Source organism: Acanthaster planci, linkage group LG20 (assembly GCF_054643075.1).
Source record: "Acanthaster planci isolate LZ-2023a linkage group LG20, COTS_SCS, whole genome shotgun sequence".
Taxonomy (NCBI): domain Eukaryota; kingdom Metazoa; phylum Echinodermata; class Asteroidea; order Valvatida; family Acanthasteridae; genus Acanthaster; species Acanthaster planci.
The window spans coordinates 436,261-457,576 of NC_141796.1; the positions used below are offsets into that span (position 1 = coordinate 436,261).

The 21,316-nt window shown below is 40.4% G+C and overlaps 1 protein-coding gene across 2 annotated transcripts; it reads right to left on the minus strand.

Annotated features, from left to right (window-relative positions):
* Positions 1 to 15: 15 nt before the first annotated feature.
* On the minus strand, positions 16 to 20,707 carry LOC110975515 (tetraspanin-4-like). 2 transcript variants are annotated; one of them, XM_022228062.2, is made up of 7 exons: positions 20,253 to 20,707; positions 11,485 to 11,627; positions 3,738 to 3,935; positions 3,268 to 3,456; positions 2,473 to 2,607; positions 1,989 to 2,072; positions 16 to 1,319 (listed from the first exon to the last, which is right to left on the minus strand). In XM_022228062.2, the coding sequence occupies exons 2-7, from the start codon at positions 11,545 to 11,547 to the stop codon at positions 1,221 to 1,223; spliced, it is 768 nt and encodes a 255-aa protein (XP_022083754.1). In that variant the 5' UTR covers positions 11,548 to 11,627; positions 20,253 to 20,707; the 3' UTR covers positions 16 to 1,220. The 2 variants fall into 2 exon arrangements, with proteins under 2 accessions (XP_022083754.1, XP_022083753.1); XM_022228061.2 differs by lacking the exon at positions 20,253 to 20,707 and adding an exon at positions 17,063 to 17,232.
* Positions 20,708 to 21,316: the final 609 nt, after the last annotated feature.

Genomic DNA, 21,316 nt, shown 5'->3' on the forward strand with positions numbered 1-21,316 from the left:
TAGACATTGGAGGCGTTTCATACAAAACTAGTTCTTATATTGGCGCTTTTGGAATACTAAAGACCAAAGTCAACACTGCATTTATGGTTAAATTCACCAGATACACCACAGATCAAAAAAGATTGGCATGTTTACAAATAAAAAAGATTAGAAAAAAATTAGGAACGTACAGAAATACGTTCCCTATGACCACACAAAGCACTACCTTGAAATTTACAGCACAGGGCTTCAAGAATAGTCACACTACAACACTAGTTGGTCTTCAGCCCAACAAAATAGAAAAATGCAGCGCTGAAACTCAATCACGAAATCGTTACTTCTGGGGTCACATTCCGGATTAAAACCAAAAATAATAGAAAACCTCAAGTCAACAACCTGCAGATCAGTCACTTCATTTTTTGAAAGGCTATTTATGCTCGAATTTTCTGTGCTTACCACAACCTTGTGGCCTAAATTATTAACGAACATGACGAGAATGTTGAACTGAACAAAGACAAGGGGGGGGGGACTGTGAGATTCCTCTCCATTTATGTATTTCTTTTACAAACGGAACGTATTTTGGGGAACAAATTACAAACAAGTACAAAAATATTTACAGATCCACCGAAAAACAACAGGACTACTGTTTACGAGTATTTACATCTAAGACAAAATTATATACCCTTCAGTGTGCAAAATAGTTTTTCAAAAAGTGAGTGAACGAACTTTTAACCAATTATGTAGGATATAGTTAAAAAGCCGGCACTACTGTGAATACATATGCAGGTCAAAATCAGTCAATTTGTTAAATAATGTACCACTTTTCAAAGAGTTTTGATAGCAGGCACCACTGCCAACCAAAGTTTATCCCTAAGTACACATATCGTTATTAGTCAACCAACACATTATTGGAGCACGGGTCAGACATAATTTAAATACTAAACGACGCCCACTAAAAACTGAAAATTTCAGTATATGCATATTCAAAGGAAATTTCAGTGGATGCCTGTTAATTTACATATAATACCCTTTTGTCCACTTTTCAATCCAACTTGAATTTAAATAATAAACCCAGCCCACTTTACTTCATGGGAGAGCAAAATGTCACCAGTCAACCTCCCAACCATTCACACACCAGATCAAATCAACTATCCAATCAAATCTGTAATCCAGCAATAATGCGAATACTAAGCCCCACCCACTTCACTCAACTCATGATTGGATTGGAGGACTGAGCTGGCCTAGTCCATGTCGTAGTAATAGGTACCACAGCATCGGTTCTTCCCACTGCCAAATTTCAGGATGTAGTACATGGCCAAGATGAAAATTATGAGAAGAATCTGGCAAATTCAAAACAGGAAAGCAGTTGACAAAATTTTAAAAAATAATGTGAGACTACCACTAAAGACCAACTATAAAATTAAAGCACCTGTCTCAACCAACGCAGCTTAAAAATAGCATAGTTAAAAAAATTTTTGTTCTGGTTTCGATTGCTGTCAACAGGTTTTGTACTGGCTACCAGAATTTACATGAAGTTAATGAGTTCTTTCAATGTGCACACATGTCCCATTTAAACGGAAAGGAAGTTATTTTCATTTAGCATTTGTAAACTGCTCCCGGTGAGGGTGACAGACGTTGCGCTAGGCTTTCATGTGCCATGACCCGCTAAAAGTTGAGAGAGTGAATTTTTGCGTAGAATTTAAAGTTTTTGGGCAAGAAAATAAATCTTTCATCTGTGAACAAGACAAAAACGTTCAAAAGGAATGCGTTAGCCTATATGAAGACTCTACATCTTAAAGCCTGTTTTCTCAAGTTGCGCGTGATTCAATGCCGTGAAACATGTTCGCACTTCTAATTAAATGTGGTGACTAAGTGAAAGTTACGATATCTCTGCTGTTGTATAATACGTTGCAGTGTGCCCCTAGGGTTCTGCACTTGCACCCCCGGAGTGAAATCACAATTCTAAGACTTTCCTCACCCCCACTACCCTACGCTGCTACCGTACCAACCTGGAGAAGGATACATCCAATACAGATGGCACCAATCAGGTACAGTCCGTTGTTTACGTTGTCAATCAACACAGTACCGCAGCTCTGTCAACAAAAATTTAAAAAAAAACGCAAACTCTCAAACTTTCACTTTATCTTTCACATAAATATAAAACAAAAAACGACGAGGAGCATCTCTGTTCTGAGAGAGAAGATTATCCCCAAATACCTCTCACTTTAAATTAAGTGCTGGCCACGCCCACACAGGCCACCCCCCAGATTACGAGTGTATTACTGATGGATAAAAACCAGTCTTTTCTGACCTCGTTACAGAAGAAATTAAAATTTGTCTATTTAGCCACACCCATGACACACCCAACTTTTCCAAAGGTTCACAGCTGGTGGTGCCACACCCCACTGTAAAATTGTACAGTATGTGTCATACATGTAGCTGTCTATCTTTGTTTTGCCACACCCGCACCAACCACGCCCACAACACACCCACCTTTTCCCACGGTTCACCGATGGTTAAACCACACCCTTCTCGGATCTCCTTACAGCAGCTGTCGGGAGTGTCTGCGGCATCAAAATTTCCATATTCATGCCAGTCGGTTGATGCAAGGACACCACAGCATTGCTCCTATTGATACGACGTAAAAAGCTAAGTTAAACCAAACATTGTCATTATGTTGCAACCACTGGAAAAGTTCCAGAGTCAACTATGGCAAACCAAACTTTGACCCAAGGTATGAATTCATAAATATCTTAAACTCTGCATATATGCAACAGTGGCTCATATCTTTTTACAGCACAAGAGGGTCAACCAAGGTTATCCACAAAACCTGTTTGCTGCCCTCTGTGGTTCAACAACTTTTTTGTTGGCAAGTGCCTGAATTATATGTTCACTTGCTAAATCAGGTCTCACACATTTTGTACTCCAAGAAATTTAGATCAGATGTCATGTACAGTAATAAACTCATAGTGGCTTAAGGGTCCAACCACCAAGTTAATTTCATTCAACACCTCTGTGAAATAAACCAACCTGAAATCTACTTTTACAGAATAACATCAATAATAATTTATCAAATTTCACTTTTCAAAATATAATGCTAAACAAATCCTTGAAACCTCTCTTTAAGCAATTTGATTTGTTTGCATAAATGAAACACGACGGAATAGTAACTTCTGCTAACTCATTTACATGTAAGATTACTGTCAAACAAGCGCAGAAGTTGAACCAAATTTGATGAAAACCTTCTTACAACATGCTAGGTTTTTTTTTAGTAAAGACACAACGTACGTCGGTTTGTAGTCTGTCCCAAGAATTGCTGAAGCCAGCTTTGTCTTTATGGCCATAGTTTGCCATCTCCGTCCGCGAGGCTTGGATGATGTACGCCTCCACAAAATCATCTTCGTACCACAAGCCCACGAAGGCTATGATTGCAACCGAGACCTCCAGGCAGATGCAAAACACCACAAAGAAGTAGAACTGTAGATAGGAATTCCAAGATACAACAAAGGGAAATAAACCAACTGTACGTATCTCAAAAAGCCAATTTGCGACTTATTCCCGATTCCCTAGGTCACAAATTGGATTGAAAAACTAGCACAAATATTTTCAGCATTCACAAGATCTGTTTTCACACGGCTACATTCTGAAATAATCAAACCCAATAAACAGTCTTTTGTACATCCCAGTGTCATGAATAAACGTAACCCCCCCCCCGACTAATCAATCCCACCAATGATGGGGCATGTATGCATCCTTACCGTCACTAGCAGGCATTTATTCTCTAGCACACCGGCACAGCAGCCAATCAGAGACACAATAATGATGATAAATGCTATGACCAGGATGGCATAGGTAATGTAGATGTAGGACACTCCAGCAATCAGGGATGCGTAGGTTCCATTAACGACACCAACTAGGACGTGTATTCCCACTCCAAGCAACGCCACACCAGTCAGCTGTCAAAGTAACCAGAAGAAACCCTGAATGACCAACTACAGTAGGTGTACATGTGCCGGGATACTCACAACCTTTAAAATTTCATTCCTTCATAAAGGCATGCAACTTGAACTTTGATAAAAAGTGAGGAAATTCCAAATCCTTACAAGACTTTGTATTTAAGTGTTTTCCAATTTCCAATCGCAAGCGCGTGAAGTGAAAAATGAGGGCATCAGCTGATCCAAGGAAAATTTGAATGCCTGCTCATAAATACCTGTAAGCTACTCAAAAAAGTTAAGGACCACTTTTTCCTTAACTCTTTTTTAAACACTAACTTTTTTAACAAATTTTTTCCCGAGCAATGAGCAGGGTCTAGTTTCTTACATTTTCTTTTTGTCTAGATGTTCTCATTAGAATATAAAATTTGAAAAACTGTTTCCAAACATCAAATGCACATTTTCAGCAGCAAAATATCTCACATTAAAAAAGTATACACAAAATAAAAAGTGGTCCTTAACTTTATTGAGGAGTGTAGCTTTTGCATTAGGTGTGGTATGGGGCAGTAGGGCAAAAGTGTACACATAACATGTACAAAAAAGGGGGTCAGCCTATTAAATAAAACACGGGTACCTGACTACTCATATCAAAGAACCCATTCCAAGCAAAGGGAAAAAGTGCACAATGAGTCAATTCCATATTCCAACAGAGCATGCCCAGTACGAGGCTTTTCAGGAATAGCTACATGTACCTGTACGCATGCGTAATAGTCTGTCCTATCAGTGCCATATGCTGACTCACGCGCACCCTTTGTTCCCCAAAAGACCTTTATGAAATACCAAACTGGCTTATTCTCTGTCATGATCACACTCCATTGCACCTGTTCCCAAGACCACTGACAACAAAGTCACTTGTTAGTTTAAGAGAATCAACACACCACATTTTATAATCAAGGCATCTTATTATGAAAATGCAAGTTAGACATGTATGGACTGGTCAATTTTAAAAAGCTATGCAAAGAATGAAGGAAAATAAGTCAAGGAGAAAATAAATTTCACTTGAAAATTTTTTTCTATAAAAAGCACTCCAACAATCACCGCGACATGACAAACACAATGACAACTCACTAAAATGAAATTTTCCAGCGCGAATTATTTGTTGACAAAGCTTGTAAATTTATACTGCTCCATTTTTCCTGTCACCAAATTGACCTCAAACTGCTAACCCAAGATGACTCCCCGTTTCAACCTTGGGCTTCTAAGGTTGGCGTCATCGTCTTTTTGTCCTAGGTCTTTGTCACCATCAAGCCGAGCGGAAGGAATAGATGACGGCCGTGAAATCCATGACTAACAATGAAAATAATGCATGTGACTGGCCTGTGAATTGCATTGTGACTGCTAGTGCAAGGCTCTTGAATGTTGACGGTGTACTGCGTGGAGCCCTGGACAAAAGACAAACTACTGTACCACTGGCTACATGTACATACATGTACACTGTAGACAATATAGCCGTGAATATGGCACAATGTGAGTTTTGGAAAGCAGGCCCACCAGTACAGACTTCATCTACGAAAATGCGTGCATCCTGAAAACATTTACAATGCAAAGAAGAAAACGTACAGTTTGGGAAATGCCCACGACAAAGTACAGATTTTTTCCTTTGGGAAATTTGTTCAAGTTTCAAAATGTCAACCACAATGTATGAAGTCAGGAAACCAATTTATTCAATGACATTTAATAGTTATTCATGTTGCTCTTTAATTGTTTCTATGAAAAAATGCCAGTAACCAAACGACAGTAAAAAATTTCACCTGAGGTGCACATGCTGTACATGTACATTGTATGTACAATTTATGTACATGTCTATGGTCCATATCATTAATACACGCAAACACTCCTACTAGAAAGTTGAAATTGCTCAGAAATCTTGACCAGACATTTGCAATACATGTATGTTCTCCATCCACCAAAATGTTCTTTATTGCCGCATCATTTAGGACCCAAAACTTCAAAACATCTTGAATAAAAAGAAAAAGTACTCCATGCATTTTATTGCTTTCAGACCAACTGATGATATCAGATCAGGTTATTGGTCAAAGCAAGGAGAGAAATAAAGTCATTTTGTACAACAGAAATTAATTCATGACGGAGCATCACAAAATTCATCCTGCATAACATTACATGTACGGTACATCATGCGAGATTTTGGTTCAGCAAGATGTAGGCCTATCATATGCATGTCCAGTGCTCTGTGTATGATTATATTGACTGCTCTGCCCCTGGGAGATTTGGCTCGCCAAAAAAGTGCCTCAATGAAAAGCTGAAACGAATGCTTTTTCGGGGGGGGCCGGCTGTGTGCCTTGCGATTGGAATGTCAGTCAATCCATCCAAACGACCCCCCTTGCCTCTGGGTTTCTCCTTTTGTCCAGCGGTGGGGTTGAGTTACGGAGTCTGTCGCGAGCTCAGTACACAAAACCCGCAGTGTATTGAACCGCAAAGGAAAAAAAATCGCTCTACAAAGGGAGTAAACTGTGGATGGAAACCAGAAGCAGCATGCCAGGATAGGTTAGCATCGAGGCACGTTCCACCTACGACTTGGAAATGACAGACGGACTCATCCTCAACAACCAACAACAGGAAACAGTGCAAACACTCCAGTTTGTATTGCTTGCATGTACTTGATAGACTGAAACATTTTTTATCAGGAAGCAATCTCCAAGATAAACCTCTTGATGTACATTTGGAATAATTTGCAATTTTTTCTTGTTTGGCTTTTTCGTTTTTCCAAATCTCTCCTGGCCAAGGAAAATAAGGAGATCTACATGTACCGCTAGGGGCACTTTCTTAAATACTGATTCACAAGAAGTGTCGAATTGTGAAAATACCAACAGCAACAGCGATTGGTGGCATTTATTTCAAATCAAAGGAGGAACATTTAAAGGGTACCTGCTCCTACTAACTGTGGCCATATTTAAGGCTTTTGAACCGTTCTGCTCCTCATTCAAACTACACTACAATAAACACATTTGTCCTTTCTTTATTTCCAATTTCCAAAGTTTTTCTTAAAACCTTCAGTGTTACGGCATCAAAATATCGGATAGGGCAGGCTGGAAAACAAGAAGCGAATTATGTCACGTTTCATAGTACAGAGGTACATGTCCCTTTATGCAAATGCTAAGATTAAATAAACACATAAAAAGGTAAGCAAAGAAAGAAAATGTACATCAGTGTATGTAATCACCTTGAAATAGGTCTGCAATATCACAGCCATCATGATGTGTTAATTGATTGATTTTTTGGAACCAATTTTTTTCTTGCTATAGCCTCTGTGTGGACAAAAGAAGGCACTTTGTTATGCATCAACTTCCCTCTTGACATTGCCACTGGCAGAAATTGACACCTCACACATGAAGAAGGTTGACATGAAGCTCTTACGTAAGGTGGGGTAGGGGAGAGCAGGCTCCAGGTTCCTCCTGCGTGTCATTCTTATGCAACTTTTGGGGCAGGAACCAGACAGTTGGCCCAGCTTTCTGTTGTGCAATCATGCATTTATTATTTTTTTTTAGATTGGTTAGCCAAACCAGTCAACCAGAGTCACATTTGCCTACCTCCCAGCCTCCGAGTACTTATTCACTGTGCGTAATATCTCGTCCATCCCTGCGCCACATACATGTACATGTAGACAGATAAACCTAGATCTAGCTGGCCTATTTCTCAACCCTCCAGGTCTTTTTCAGTACATTTAAATTCCACACGTTGAGCATGTAATCCATTTCATAATGGTCTGTGCACTCTCCGATGATTTCTGCTGGCATGATCTGGCAAACAAACTGGCTGATGCACATGCACATGTATGAATTCGCGACTAAGAGTTCAAACTACAGGTCGGTGTAAGCTGCCTACATGAAGGCCTACTTCCCTCCGTGATCAGGTTCATCCATCATTACCAAGTCAATACTGGATAGCAGACTATGCCCTGGAAGGTGCAATCAATCAAACTTGGTTGTGCTTGAGCTGTCTGAAGCAGGAAACTTGATGTCCATCCGCAAAACACAGAAGCTCCTTATCTTTCCTGATGGGTATTCTCCCCTTCATGGACTGACCAGTGAAAAATTCACAGACTCACTCAGGTGTGACTCGAACCCACAACGTTCTGCGTACGTGTACATTGAAGTAAAATGACCTCTTTGTAAGCATCCTAGAATGTTGAGGATGCACAAAAGCGTACATGTACCGGGGTAATTGGCTTTTTCCTTTATTAATATTCATTGTTAATTTGCCCCAGTTTGTGATATTAACTTCTATCTGTTGTTTTTAATTTCATGCAACTTCAAAACCAAAGTCTTACACCCAAGAAGATTAAGAATCAATAAGTCAAGTCTGACCTACACATGTACATGTAAACAGGTAACTGGCATTTTATACCAAAGCTCCATGGGCTTAGACATACACACTGTTAAAAGGTGAGAAAACTTGAAAACTTAATAAAGTAGATCTGCCCCTATTGACACCGTGAATGGATTTACCGTAGATTTACATGCAACAAACCAAAATCAACCACCAGTTTGAAAACAGTAATTTGATCACCAAGCCATTACGTTTTTGTCACATAAATTCTCTCTATTGTTGCTTGCCCCAGGAACAAATAAAAGCGGATTTGATTTTCCTTTTGAATATGTTGGCATTTAAGAAAAGAGATCCTGCTCCTTTAACAGCGAAGGGTTTGGGCCAGCACTGACAAGAATAACAGCTCCCAGCACCAAATGCAATTACAGTGTTGGGGGGAGCAGAGGTCCACGGAGACAGCCAAAGTGGCCCTGAGAAACAGTTAAATCCCAGCAATATCCCCCTTACATAAACCTGGGGGGTATGACAACTTGCATCATCACTTAGCTGTGGGTCTGGTTTCTCGGTGTTGGAGAAAATCAAGTTTGAAGGATGTGCATCTACATTGCAACTTACAACTTAATAAAGATGAGGGTATCAAAGCCCAGGATGACAGGTGGATAGTGCATGCATATCTGGCAATTTGTAACAGGCTTAGGTTCTCAGAAAAGGAAAAAAAAAAAAGACTGGCACTCAATAGTTCAGTGGAGAGGTGAAGCGAAGGTGGCAAGATGGTAGCATTGCCAGCCCAGCCCTAGAGAAAATGGTTAATGTTTCAAGTGTCGATCATCTGTGTTCTGAGACAATTTCATGGTGGGCAACCGAGATGTACAATATGTGCAGTATACAGGTAGATGGGTCAAGTTGAAACTACAGTCATCTGCAAAAGTTTAAGACCACCTGGAATCTTATTGGTACACGTACGTGTATTTCTGTCACTGGGCCTGCATTACATTGTCTCACTGAATGATTACTTCACGTTTTTACAGTGGTGCATAACATCAGTGCAGTGCTATATGTACCCATTTGAGTGAAATGTTTTGCAGAGACAGGTCTTGTATGTCATTTTGTCTGTGAGGCAGCATGCGTTAAATAATCTAGTCTAAGTCATCAGAAATAAAGGAGGGCCCACTAAATATTAGGCTGTAAACATTTCAAATCATGGAAATGTAGTCAAATAGCTGTTTAACCAAGATACTACGGTTACACATTGAAACTAAACATAAGGTGCCATAATTGATTGGTTAACGTTTGGTTTTTCTTCAGGTTGTTGTTTGCAAATGACTGTGCTTACATTGTACCAGAACGGATATCTGCGGCAGTTCATATGCTGGTCTACAACTGTTACTCCATTCACAAGAAAGATATGGGAAGGAAATGCAGATGCCACAAGGAATTGTGGGTAGTATAATCATCAACAGTGCTCTGCAGACAGCTCTAATGAAAAGCAGCCACAGTTTTCAACCCTACACGGCTATATAATGCCCAAATAAAAATCATTCAACACTGACGCCTAAGATCTTCTGATGCCTCTTTGCTTGCTGTTCCTCATACACGTAGGCCTACTCACGATTCATGGGGTGATCGATCTTTTCATATGGAGGTCCTCATCTTTGGAATGAACTACCTTTCAATACTCCCTCTAATGCCTTCAGTCTCTGACTTCAAAGTTGCCTTGAAAACTCACTTCTTCGTTAACTGCTATTAAATTTCTTAACAGTTTATGTTTTTGTTTTTCTGATGTGCTGCGCCATGAGCGTCTCTAGGCCGAAACTGGCTCATTAGAAATATCCAATATTATTATTAATATTAACATGAAGATGCACCTGTATGTATTTACATGTACATCCATGTATATAATGCACCGGTACATACATGTCTATCAACAAACACAGCAGGACATTGACATCAGCAACCAATTATTTCTAATGAAAAGTACAGGAGTCCTAAATCAATACAAAGATTTTCTGAACAGACAGAAGAGACATCCCCGGGGGGGGGGAGTGCAAGCAAGAACCATATTTCCCCAGAGTCGACATCTCAGCTGGTACATACATGTAGCCAGGAAACATCATCATTGGATAGTGTGCCTGGTAATGAATTTTGATAGATGGCGTAACAAGAGCTGTGCGATATCCCTGGCACGTCTGTATGGATAATTCACATCCACAGTCGATGAGGGACACAGCATGAAAGGGGACACATGTTTATTCAATGATAATTAGTGCAACAAGACCTGGAATTGAATGCCAAATGAGGTTATTGGATTCCTTTGCTGAGAGGATTATGGGTAAAGGATACCGAGTGCAAGACATGAAGGCCATGATGATGTTTGGTCAATAATACGAGTCAAGACACTTGGAGGAAACATGAGATAGTGCATGTTGTCACAGACGGGTTATCATGCATAAATGTAAATAATGGCCGATCCATATTAGGGGGCTGGGCCAAACTTGATTTGGGAGGCCATAAAACCTTGAAAATTGTTTCAAGTTTTCTCTTATTCTGAGGGATGAGGCTCCATTTTGTGGCTTTTTATTCACTTTCAGAAAGGAGGGAAATCAAAAATGCCTTTCTCTCATTATTTTTCCAACCCCTGAAGTTCTTTTTTGGGAGGGGGGCGGAGCCCCTGTTGGGCCCCCCCAATCAATCCTTGAATTTAAACATACATAAGTCTTCTTGGCATTTATCTACATGTATTTACAACACGTAACCCTAAATAAGCCAGGCTGTGGGGGGGGGGATGAATTCGCCCCTATTTGTCCAATGTCACTGACTACTGAGCATTCAGGAACTTTTTTGGTACCGGTAATATCTTTTTCATAGCAAAGTGCCAAGATTGTGCCATTGGTTTCCTACACAGTGGAGGATTTTGTAGGATTGAGGAAGGTAGAACCCAGCCACTCTTACATGTACTTTACATGGCGCTTGATGCCCCTTGAACTTGAAGCACAAGAATGTGCCATTGGTTTCCTATATATTGGAGGATTTTGTAGGATGAGCAAGGATCCTAGCCATATTTGTCAGACAGCACAATATACACTTCACAGGTATAAAGAAACGAATCCAGGCCATGTGTGGCTTGGAATTATTCACCTACATGTAACATGGACATTTTATCCCAGTGCAGCCTTTGCTGCCCCAGTAACAACCCTCGAGCAGAGAAAGCACCAGTCCTTGTACTTACAAAGAAAATAACGTCGAAGAAAAGGAGCAGGCACTTGACGCACTCGATGGCACAGCAGCACATCTTGAGTCATGAAGTGGTGGAACTGGGACGATAAAAAGAAAACTGATGCTTTGGCTCGACCTTTAGTTGAAATCTGGAATCTGAAACGAGGGGAAAAAAGAAACAAAGTTTATAGAATCAATCAAATATATCTACATGTAATTGAAAGAAGGGCCTGACTCCAACAAAACCTTTCTTGACTTCAAAAGAAAAACTGAATATTTTTTAAAGGAGTTGCAAAGGAAATCAATTAATTGTAACTCTACTTGACCAACATGGTATGCAGTTGAGCCTTTCTTTAGTGAGGTATTCAACTGGACATATTTAACCCTAGGGTGTGTGTAAAATCACATTGAAATCAGAGGATTTGGGACTGTTAGGGCTATAAAAACATGGAATTCTAAGACACAGGACTTTGTGCTCCAATTTTTCAGTTTGCAGTGGTCTACGTCTAGAGTTAGAAATGAAAAAATAAGCTGACCTAAGGGGAAACAATTGCTTAAGACCCTCCGAAAGAAAAAAACACGTCTCATCAATTGGTTGGAAAAGGCGAGCAGAAAGGAGGTTGTTTAAACATGTAAATGTAGGCCTATTAGCATTTAAGTGCACCTCGGGTCCATACAGGTAAGCATAAAAAATGTGTATGGCAAAGTCTATGCTTTGCAATTTCTGACAAAATTCCAGAGCTTGGTTCTGTTGGATTTTGAAAGACTTGGGTGGCATAGCTCTGCCTGTGCTGTATGAATTGACAGCCCAATCTTTTCCCAGGCCATGTTCACATATTGACAAGCACAGAGGTCACTAGCACACGACTACCAACTACTGGTATGTGCCTAGAGGGACTGTGAATGACCAGAAGAGTGTCCACTTTTCCTTTGGCCTTCCAGCCTTCAAAAACAGAACACTGTTGTCTTTCACTCACGGGCACATAGTGGGAGGGGGGGTGAACGCTCACAAGTAACCAAAGTAAATGTACACGTGTACATGTACCAGCAGGCCGTAACTCCATCAAAAGTAAATAATGTAAGAAATGCAACTTCTCACATTTTATAACTGAACTGTTTTCATTCAACTATTAATTAGAATAATTATTAGCTTTTTGGCAATTGAAGGAGTGATTTGAGTTTCTACAGATTCCGTCTTTTAATTGCTGTTCACTGTTCACTGTGAGGGCACTGTAACAAGTCAAAAAATTTTGAGTATAGTGCCTGAGTGGACACCGTATATGTATACCGGTACTCTGGAAATTTGGCATGTGCAATGTCTCAGCGTGCGTCCAGGTCACGCTAATTCAAAGTTAATTAATGCACCAGTACTAGTCTATGGGTATTAGTGAACCCTATGTACATGTAGGCCTAACCGTATTTCAGCCAACCTGGCCAAAGAACCAGGAAGAAGTGTGGCAAAATCTACAGGATTTTTTAATCCAAATCAGCCAAACCTGTCAAGATACCCGTACTGGTAGGTAGAAGTTTTTCTTTTTCACAGACTGACTGTAGAACACAGTTTAATTTACACCCACTGCATAATGGGGTTACACAAGGTAAGGCTAAACAAGGAAAGTTGATAATTGAATCGAATCATTTGCACCGAGATAGAGCTAAAACTAATAAACAGAAAGGAAAAACCAGAAAAACAAAAAGGAATATAAAAGCTGTTAGGCAAAATGTACAGAGTGTCTACATAATAAAAAGAGAGATAAATATTTGTCTCTCAGATTAAGTCTGCTTGCGAGATCTTCTAGGAGACAACCATCCACAAAGCCCCATCCATTAGCCCAGATAAGAGGCTGAATGTCTCCAGTCAGTCAATATTTTGAGGACGTTCAGTGTGATGGGTTTCTGCCCGTGCAGCAGTGTGTAGGCAGTGCACACACACTTACATGTAATGGTAATTGGTTACAGCGTTATCAAGTGAAGAAGAAATCCAGGCAGTGGTGGCATGTGACCTGGAAATATGCAAGTCACGACAAAATAACTATTTTCACTTTTCTTTTTCTTCAAGGAAAAAGTTTTAAAAGATTCATTAGAAAATATCGAGGCAAATTGGAATGCTGACATTAGGCCAAACAAAAAATTAGTTGTGTTTCTTGTTACACTGAAAAATAAATTTGGGTGGTTGGTTGGGTAAAATATTTATTTTTTACTCTAAATTTTTATAGCCCAAAAAATAAGGGTCGGATGATGGTCTGTATTGTTTTTTTTTTTTGGGGGGGGATTTGTAACAGTTACTAAGTCAGTGTCAGATTAATACTGTGCAAGTGCACGTCAATAGTACATATCAGCAAAGTAACAGAGTAGTAAAGCAGCTGTTTGTTGAAATACAAACACACAAGAGCCGTCCTTCTCATGCAAAAAAATAAATAAATAAAAGAATACAATGAACAGGACGATGTACGCAAAATTAGGCTCTGGGCATGGCACCATAAGTTTTATATTTGATTGATTTGTTGAATAAAAAGATATAGGTTCTGCGTGATTTTCTTGGTTGGGTTGGGTAACCAGAAACACAGTTATTTTTGTTTGGCCTTAAATTCCTCCTTGCATATAATGTTGAGAGGTAGTGTCATTCCAGGTGAGCTTTGAAGCGTTTCTATGGTGAAGGTGGCAAGTTAAGTAAAAGGTTTGCAGTTAGCGCAATGCAAGGAGATCAACATGCACTTGGTGAGTATGTTTGGTTCTCCGGTTCATTCCAGCTATTTGAATTTGAGGGGTAGGGATGGGATCAGGTGTAAACTTCAAAAAGTTGGCATATTATGACCATTCAACGACCAGGCTGAAGTACCTGTGTATATGTAGGTAAATTTTTGGATGTTGAGCGATTTCTTTCCCCATTATTAAATTATATTATTTTGTGATCCGAAGTACATGTGTACAGTTGTGCATGCAGTAAACTTTGGTGCATGTAACGGTAGTTCCTTCGATGACAATTGTGGAATTAACCTAATTGATCATATTGGCATCCCCAGATTTTGGCACGGTGGTCAAACCTTAAAGTAGAAGGTTATTTGGCCTATGACCAAACGAGAAAGGTCAAGAGGACAATAGAGCCCTCCTGGAGTCACGCCCCCCCATTGAAAAAAGCCTGGCCACACCCACCCCCCAACAATGCCACCACTTGATGCTCAAAGAAAGGTTACATGAACAGTATCTAGAATGTATTTGTATAAGTGAACATGCACACATGTACAGGTACACAAATCCTTGCTAAACAAAATGTAGCCCTAGGTTTGGCACAACCATTCAATGTTTCTTGTTTCTCCCTCGACAAATACCAGCAGCCTGGATGCTGAGGCAAGCCAAGCGAGGAGAACACTGCAGGTTTATTGACTTAACCAGCAGTTGGCCTACAGTTTCTTGAATCTAGCAGTTTTCCCACCAACACTGTCAAACATTGTCGACACAGGGAAACGATGTATGTACCGTTAGAGTACACGAACAGTAAGTAGCCAGGCACGACTGCAACCATTACACTGCAAGATCCTCAGCTGTTTTGCTAACAGGTGTAGGGATTGGGGCATGTATACACTTATTTTGAAATTTATTTTTGAGCTTCATTTTGTTCAATATTTGGAGAAGGAAACTGCGCATCTTATTGGAGTAATCTCCGAGTGTCACATCGAAGTATGAAGGTAGATACAGCTACCTCCATGATGGAAGTATGCATTGACAGCATACATTGATGATGTGGGCGTAGTAACCTGAGGAGTAACACCTGACCACAAGCCTGGAAGACAGGGGCAGATCCAGAAATATTTCTGGGGGGATCAGGCAGGAGATTTTTTAATGTCTCATTTTTTGTGGGCAAGCAGAAATGATGATGACTCATTATGCATTTCATACAAGTACATTGTTTACAACGGTATTGGTGCATTTGCTTTAATTATTTTTACTGTTTTCTACATTTTGAACGTTTTTTTTTTTCTTTTTTGGGAGGTCTCAAAGCAGGGTTTTTTTCGGACCCCTCTGGATCCGTGCCTAAAAATACCAAAATCAATCCCTTTGGAGCAAAAAACCCAAATCTTGGCAACATCTCCATGGTATTCCAACTGGGTCTGATCCTGCCAATCTCATTATCAACAGGATTATCACTAGACAGCATGTCGCAGCGCAGGGCTAGCTTCGGCAACTGTTGTTTTGGTCGCGCTCCTGAGATAACCTCATGGCATTTCACGCCTTGCTTGCCATCTCCAGGTGAAATCACATTTCAATTCCCATCACTCAATAAAAAAAAATTCAGAGGGGACAAAATGCCACAACCAAATAAGATGCTCTGGCGGAATAATTCAACTCAACAGTGTGTTGAAAACAAAAAAGGAAATGAGTATTCAAAATTCCATTTGTAGTTGATTGTAGTGATTATGCTTATGAGACCAACGGGGGGGATTCTGATAATTAATGAAGTGCAGGTTGGCACAAGGGTCTGTGCGGTTCCTTTGCGGGTGTTTCCCCTTGACTGAGTGCAAGATTAAGAGTTCCCTGCTGCCTGAGGGCAAAGACATGGCTCAGCGTCTAGCCAACTGTGTGTGGGTGTGTGTGTGTGGGGGGCCCAGGAAAAGACAAGATACGACGGGCTGGAGACGAGAAAGGATGCGGGGCTTAGAAAGATTGAACGGACGGATGCAATTTGAGAAAGAGTGGCTACCCAGTACATGCTGAGCAATGCAAGGAAAAAGAAATGGAATCAATAAACACCAACGAAGGCTCTCCATGAATCTATACTTTCATGCCCAATTCATAATACCCTGAACAACGTTGGGAAGGTTACTGAAAACAACTTGAGTGAAACAAAATAGTGCCGAGTTACTGGTTATGTACAAGGGGGTTTGTGAAAAACTTTAGAGTTACAAAGGATTTTCCTACAATCAAACAAAATAAGAACATTCCACTACACCAAGAGAAATTCAATCTAAAACAAAAATTTAGGAATATTTGTTAACCCTTTTAACCAAACTATATATGTACATGCTTGTGTGAAGATCTGAACTTAATCAAAACAAAATACTTCGAATTGCAGAGATCACTTTGGAACAAAAATATCACACTAAACCAAATAGCCTACAGTAACGTACAATATATGTTAAGGCAAAAATCATAATTTCATGGTTAAATTGAACGCTACATGAAACTATCACACCGCTGAAAAAAGGTCATTTTGTTCAAAAACGTGATGAAAATGTCAACTTGATTTCTGCTTTCAAAGCAACACTTAAAGTCAATTGCTTCTACCGCTCAGCAAGGTCCGAAAGTCTGGACCTAAGTTCTGTCTCTTTACTCGCCAGTGAGAACAGTCAGACCATTGCAACATATTCATTTTACAAGAAATATCCAGTTGAATATGGGGCCTTGAATTAAGTCCGCAAATTTTAAGGAACGCAGATTGAACTCAATGCCGCCCGGGTTTCAGCCGCGCCCTCGGGCGAACAAACACGCTCAGCACGACCCACTTCGCACAAATCCCACGCTTCAGCTCCCGAACTTTCAACAACATTACCACTGCATTTTCAAACAGATTTCCAATGTCACTTCCAACTTACATGACCCACTGCCAGATTCCTGGAACTTTCTAGTTTCTGGCCATCCTGTTGTCGTAAGGATTTAAATCCGTTGTGACAGCAAAAAAGTTGATTTTCAGACTTAAAAACAGGTAGTTTACAAGTTCTTGGGCAAGTGACAACCAGTCCACGAACTATGTACGTACTGGTATCCGAAGTAATCCGTTTGTTTCCCATTGTATTATTTGGGGAACCAGACTACATGGGTGAGCCCATTGTTCCTCTAAAGGGAGCGGCGATCCTTTTACTATGCTTAGTGAAGCGTCAAAAATGTCTCTCAATGGACAAGAATGCAGTGGGAAAAAAAGATCCATTGTTGATAACAGAAGAACAAAATTGTAAAGATTTATTGTTCAGATATACAAATTGGACTTTTTAATTTGGGATGCAAATAGATTTGCTTTTTGTCACCGGGTCTGGAGAGTTTATTTCTTTAAATTCGCGCCTATCGTGTTCCCGTACCGTTCTTGTTTGAGGGGAATTCTATATAGACTTCATTTTTAAACTGAAAAGGCCCATTCACAAAATGTCAAGATTGAGTGTTTCAATCAATTTGCACTTACCACCAGTGCGAAGAATTTACCCTCCTTCTCAATCACAAAGGGCCTTTTTTCGAATTATTCTGAGTGATTCCCTAAGGTTGAAATCGAGACTTCCGGTAAACAAATAGAATTTATTAACACCAAAAATAATCCCAGGAACTCAGAAACTCTCATCAGACGGATGAATCATCGAGTCCCTAGGCACACTCATTTACATACTGCAATGAACAAAAATCGCCAAAATATGGTGAAAACTAATCAAATTTTGCACTCCCAACTGTTTTGATGAGTCAGATGGAAGATTTTATTCACGGTAAGGGGGAAAATTCACTAATTGGCCCCGAACGTGGGCATTTAATTATTCAACCATCAATAATGCTGTGCCGACTTCAACGCTCGGCTACTCGTTGTCAGAAACGCCGACAATATTCTTTAAGTATTTGTTTGTTACTTACGCATCGGTACTCGATAACAATATCGTTCTGTTCACTGCGGTCTGGGTGGACCAGTCTTTGTCTAACAGCAAAGACAGAAAGGATGATGACACACGTTTATTGAAACAAAATGTTCACCTTAAAGCAAATGTGGTGCCAAAAGCATGGAAAATATAAATCGCTGAAATTAAAATATTTGATTGTTATTTCTATTGTTTTCTGATCATGGCCACACTTTTTTGTAAGTAACATATTTGTTTACCAACTTGTAAAGGAATCCTTAAAAGCCTGGAAACTTTTCTTTGAGAACGCTGGCATCTTGGCGAGAATGACACCATTGAGTTCATCATCTTTAATTGTTTGCTATTAGCTCCAAATGGGTGGGGCTATCACGTCCCAACTCCCACATTCATCGTCGAATAAACCACGCCTCTCTACAACAAAATTAATAACAAACAGCCATCAGTCAGGGATTTTAAACCTGACATCAATTCTGGATTATCCCTCTTGAAACTCAGAGTACCTTCCATGGGTTATCGACCTGAGGTGAGGCTTTGCTAAAACATGTTACAGAAAAAAAAGAAGAAAGACGAGAAATCTGTTTGTCTTGTGCAATTATATTTCCAGACACGAACGCTGTTCAGTCCAGAAATGTCAACTTGGTTTAGGTTACTGAAATATTATCCTTGCCCTATACAAGAGATTCAAACCTCGATTTATTTACCACCTTTTTAAACGTATTGGTTTGGGACTAAGCATACATTGTACGATTTGGAAGATCACGTGGCCACACCTAAAATAGCCACACTACACCACCTGATATTTTTGTTTGCTTGTTTACTGGTTGGCTTTTCACGCGGTTAAGTTGTGTAAACAAGAACAGAAGCTGGAAAACGGTGGTGTAAAAATTGTATGTCGAATGGTCATATTGTACTATACTATAGAGGTTCGTTCCGCACAACGTAAATTTAATTGGACACGGTTATTTTACCCAGTGCAAGTCAAAGAATGTTAGAATCTAAGTTGCACAGTTAGGGTTGGTCTTGGAGATATGTTGCAAGGTGACCGATTTCTAAAGATCCGTTTTGGTGTTTTGTTTGCCAGACCGAAATAACCTGTATAGAGGCTTTGCATAGCTGCCATCTTGAAGGCCAGTGCTTTTGTTCCATAGGCTATGGTGTACACAAAGGAGGTTTCCCCTGTGGAACAAAAGAAGTGCCCCCGTAGGATGGCTTTCATGCAAAGGCTCTATTGCTTGTCAAAAACCCCGGACCACTAATGCAAAGTTATCAGTCTCTGAAAATGTATATTAAATGTTGTTCTTTTTTTTCAGAATACACTTGGGATTTGTGCCAAAAATGTTTTGCATTGGAAATTTGCAGTTCACTGGTGTACGTGATCGGAATATCCTGGAAGGCAGATGTGACACTGATGACATTTTCTTTCGTGCTGAGTTTACCCACGGGAGGCAACGCGCATGATCATTGCAAAAACGGCGGCTCACTGGTGCAAAATTAAAGTGCATTCGCACGTGAAAATACCTGCCTGGACTGAGTAACCTCAGCACACAGAATGTTTGAAAGGAGTAAGTCATGCTCACTTATTTCTGAAAATAAACAAGAGAGGTATTTTAAACGAACGGGGCTAAGGGTCGTATGTTATTGGAAACGCTCAGAGACACCCACAGGGATATGGTGATAATTTTCAGAAAAACACGGCCAGGATTTATTTCCTCTTGAGGGGGCGGGGATGAAGTATTTATAGGTGAGAGGGGGGTCCATTCAGTCGCGGATCGCGCACGCACGGTGTGTATGTACATGTATAGTTTACTGTTTTTACCTGTAAGTAACCATAAGATCCTGGAATATTAAAGCGGACAGAGTACGCGTCACCCAACCTCAAACACGAATTCAAAATACACCTCAAAGGCGCCTTTCCAGGCGTACTTTTCTTTTGGGTGCGTTGCGTATACGATGCGTTCAGGTGTTTCACTTAAAGCGACACTAAAGTTGACTCCATGACACACGTATGCGTTGCGTTCGGCCGTCAAAATTGCTCCGTCAAATTGGCCGAAGTGTCGACGCGCATATGGAAAGCGCCTTTATTTGTCTCATTAATCAATCAAACATAACTCGTCAATCAACACGAAGACCATAGACAGATGACAATGAAAGCCAAGTGTTTGGTGATACTTACTGTAAACTATGCACGGTCATGCGCCACTCAAGAACATCTGTATACTGCTCTGCTTAGCGGAGGTAGACCACATCATCTTTATCTTAGCCTCTGTAACACGAAGCAAGCTCTCCGGCTGACCAGATGGAGAGAACCGTCGTTTCAGGCTCGTCTTGAAGTCATCACGCGTCAATCTCGGCAGAAGAAAAAAGTACGGATGTCTAACGTCTGGTCAACGCTTCTGTCTTTTTGTCTTTTCCGGTGCTCCCTGCAATTTTCTGCTGCTCAACTCCGGTCTTTCCCAAGGTGCTTGGGACGAGATACCCCCACTGGTTCACGGTGCAGTCGCCTGTTCTCCTTGATTACGCGATGTGCGTCATGAAGCAGTAACTTGCACCATCACCATGGCTACTCCCGCGTTTTTTATGCGAGTGTGCTTGGCACGTATCACACTCCGGAGTGCAGAGCTGACGAACGAGGCAGCAACGGTTGTCTCGAGGTAACTAGCATGTTGTTCAGCGAGTTACATCACGACCACGTTACCCGAGCAAATACCGCAATTAAAGCAAGAAGTTATAGGACGAGCTTTCCTTGGTAAAGTTCACGTCTAGAGCTCCTTGGAAGTCCATGACTTAAAGGAAATTAAAGGTAATGACTGGTCAGTGTACAAAGAGTGCATTAAGACGCCCTTCGGCGCAACTCACTTTTTTGCTTCGAAACCAACCACCGCGAGCGATATTCTAAGCAGGATATCGTGGTTTAAAAAAATTAATCTGAAAAGAATTGTGGAAATGCATAGTCAAAAGTTGTACGAGAGAAAAACAATTTGTAACTTAACTCAATGGGAGTAGTTGGTGAAAACCTGCTAAAATAAGATGTAGATCTGAGCACTCGTAAACACAAGACAAAACAGTTCATCATGAAATCTCAACACCACGAAGCCCAAACGGCCCACCTCTCCCTAAAATAAAAGAGAGCCTCCAAACCAATGAAGTGAGTCATTAGAACCCACACAAAATCAACTAGACCTGCGTAACGAAAAACACAGATTGACAAATCGATCAAATCGATGCCAATGGAAAACG

What these genes read in the sequence shown, in the direction of transcription:
- LOC110975515 (XM_022228062.2), bottom strand. Translation starts at nt 11,547, where the DNA reads ATGTGCTGCTGTGCCATCGAGTGCGTCAAGTGCCTGCTCCTTTTCTTC. An exon ending in ATAAATGCCTGCTAGTGACG is followed by an intron (nt 3,457 to 3,737) that starts GTAAGGATGCAT and finishes TCCTATCTACAG; the next exon opens with TTCTACTTCTTTGTGGTGTT. An exon ending in GGGACAGACTACAAACCGAC is followed by an intron (nt 2,608 to 3,267) that starts GTACGTTGTGTC and finishes TCGTATCAATAG; the next exon opens with GAGCAATGCTGTGGTGTCCT.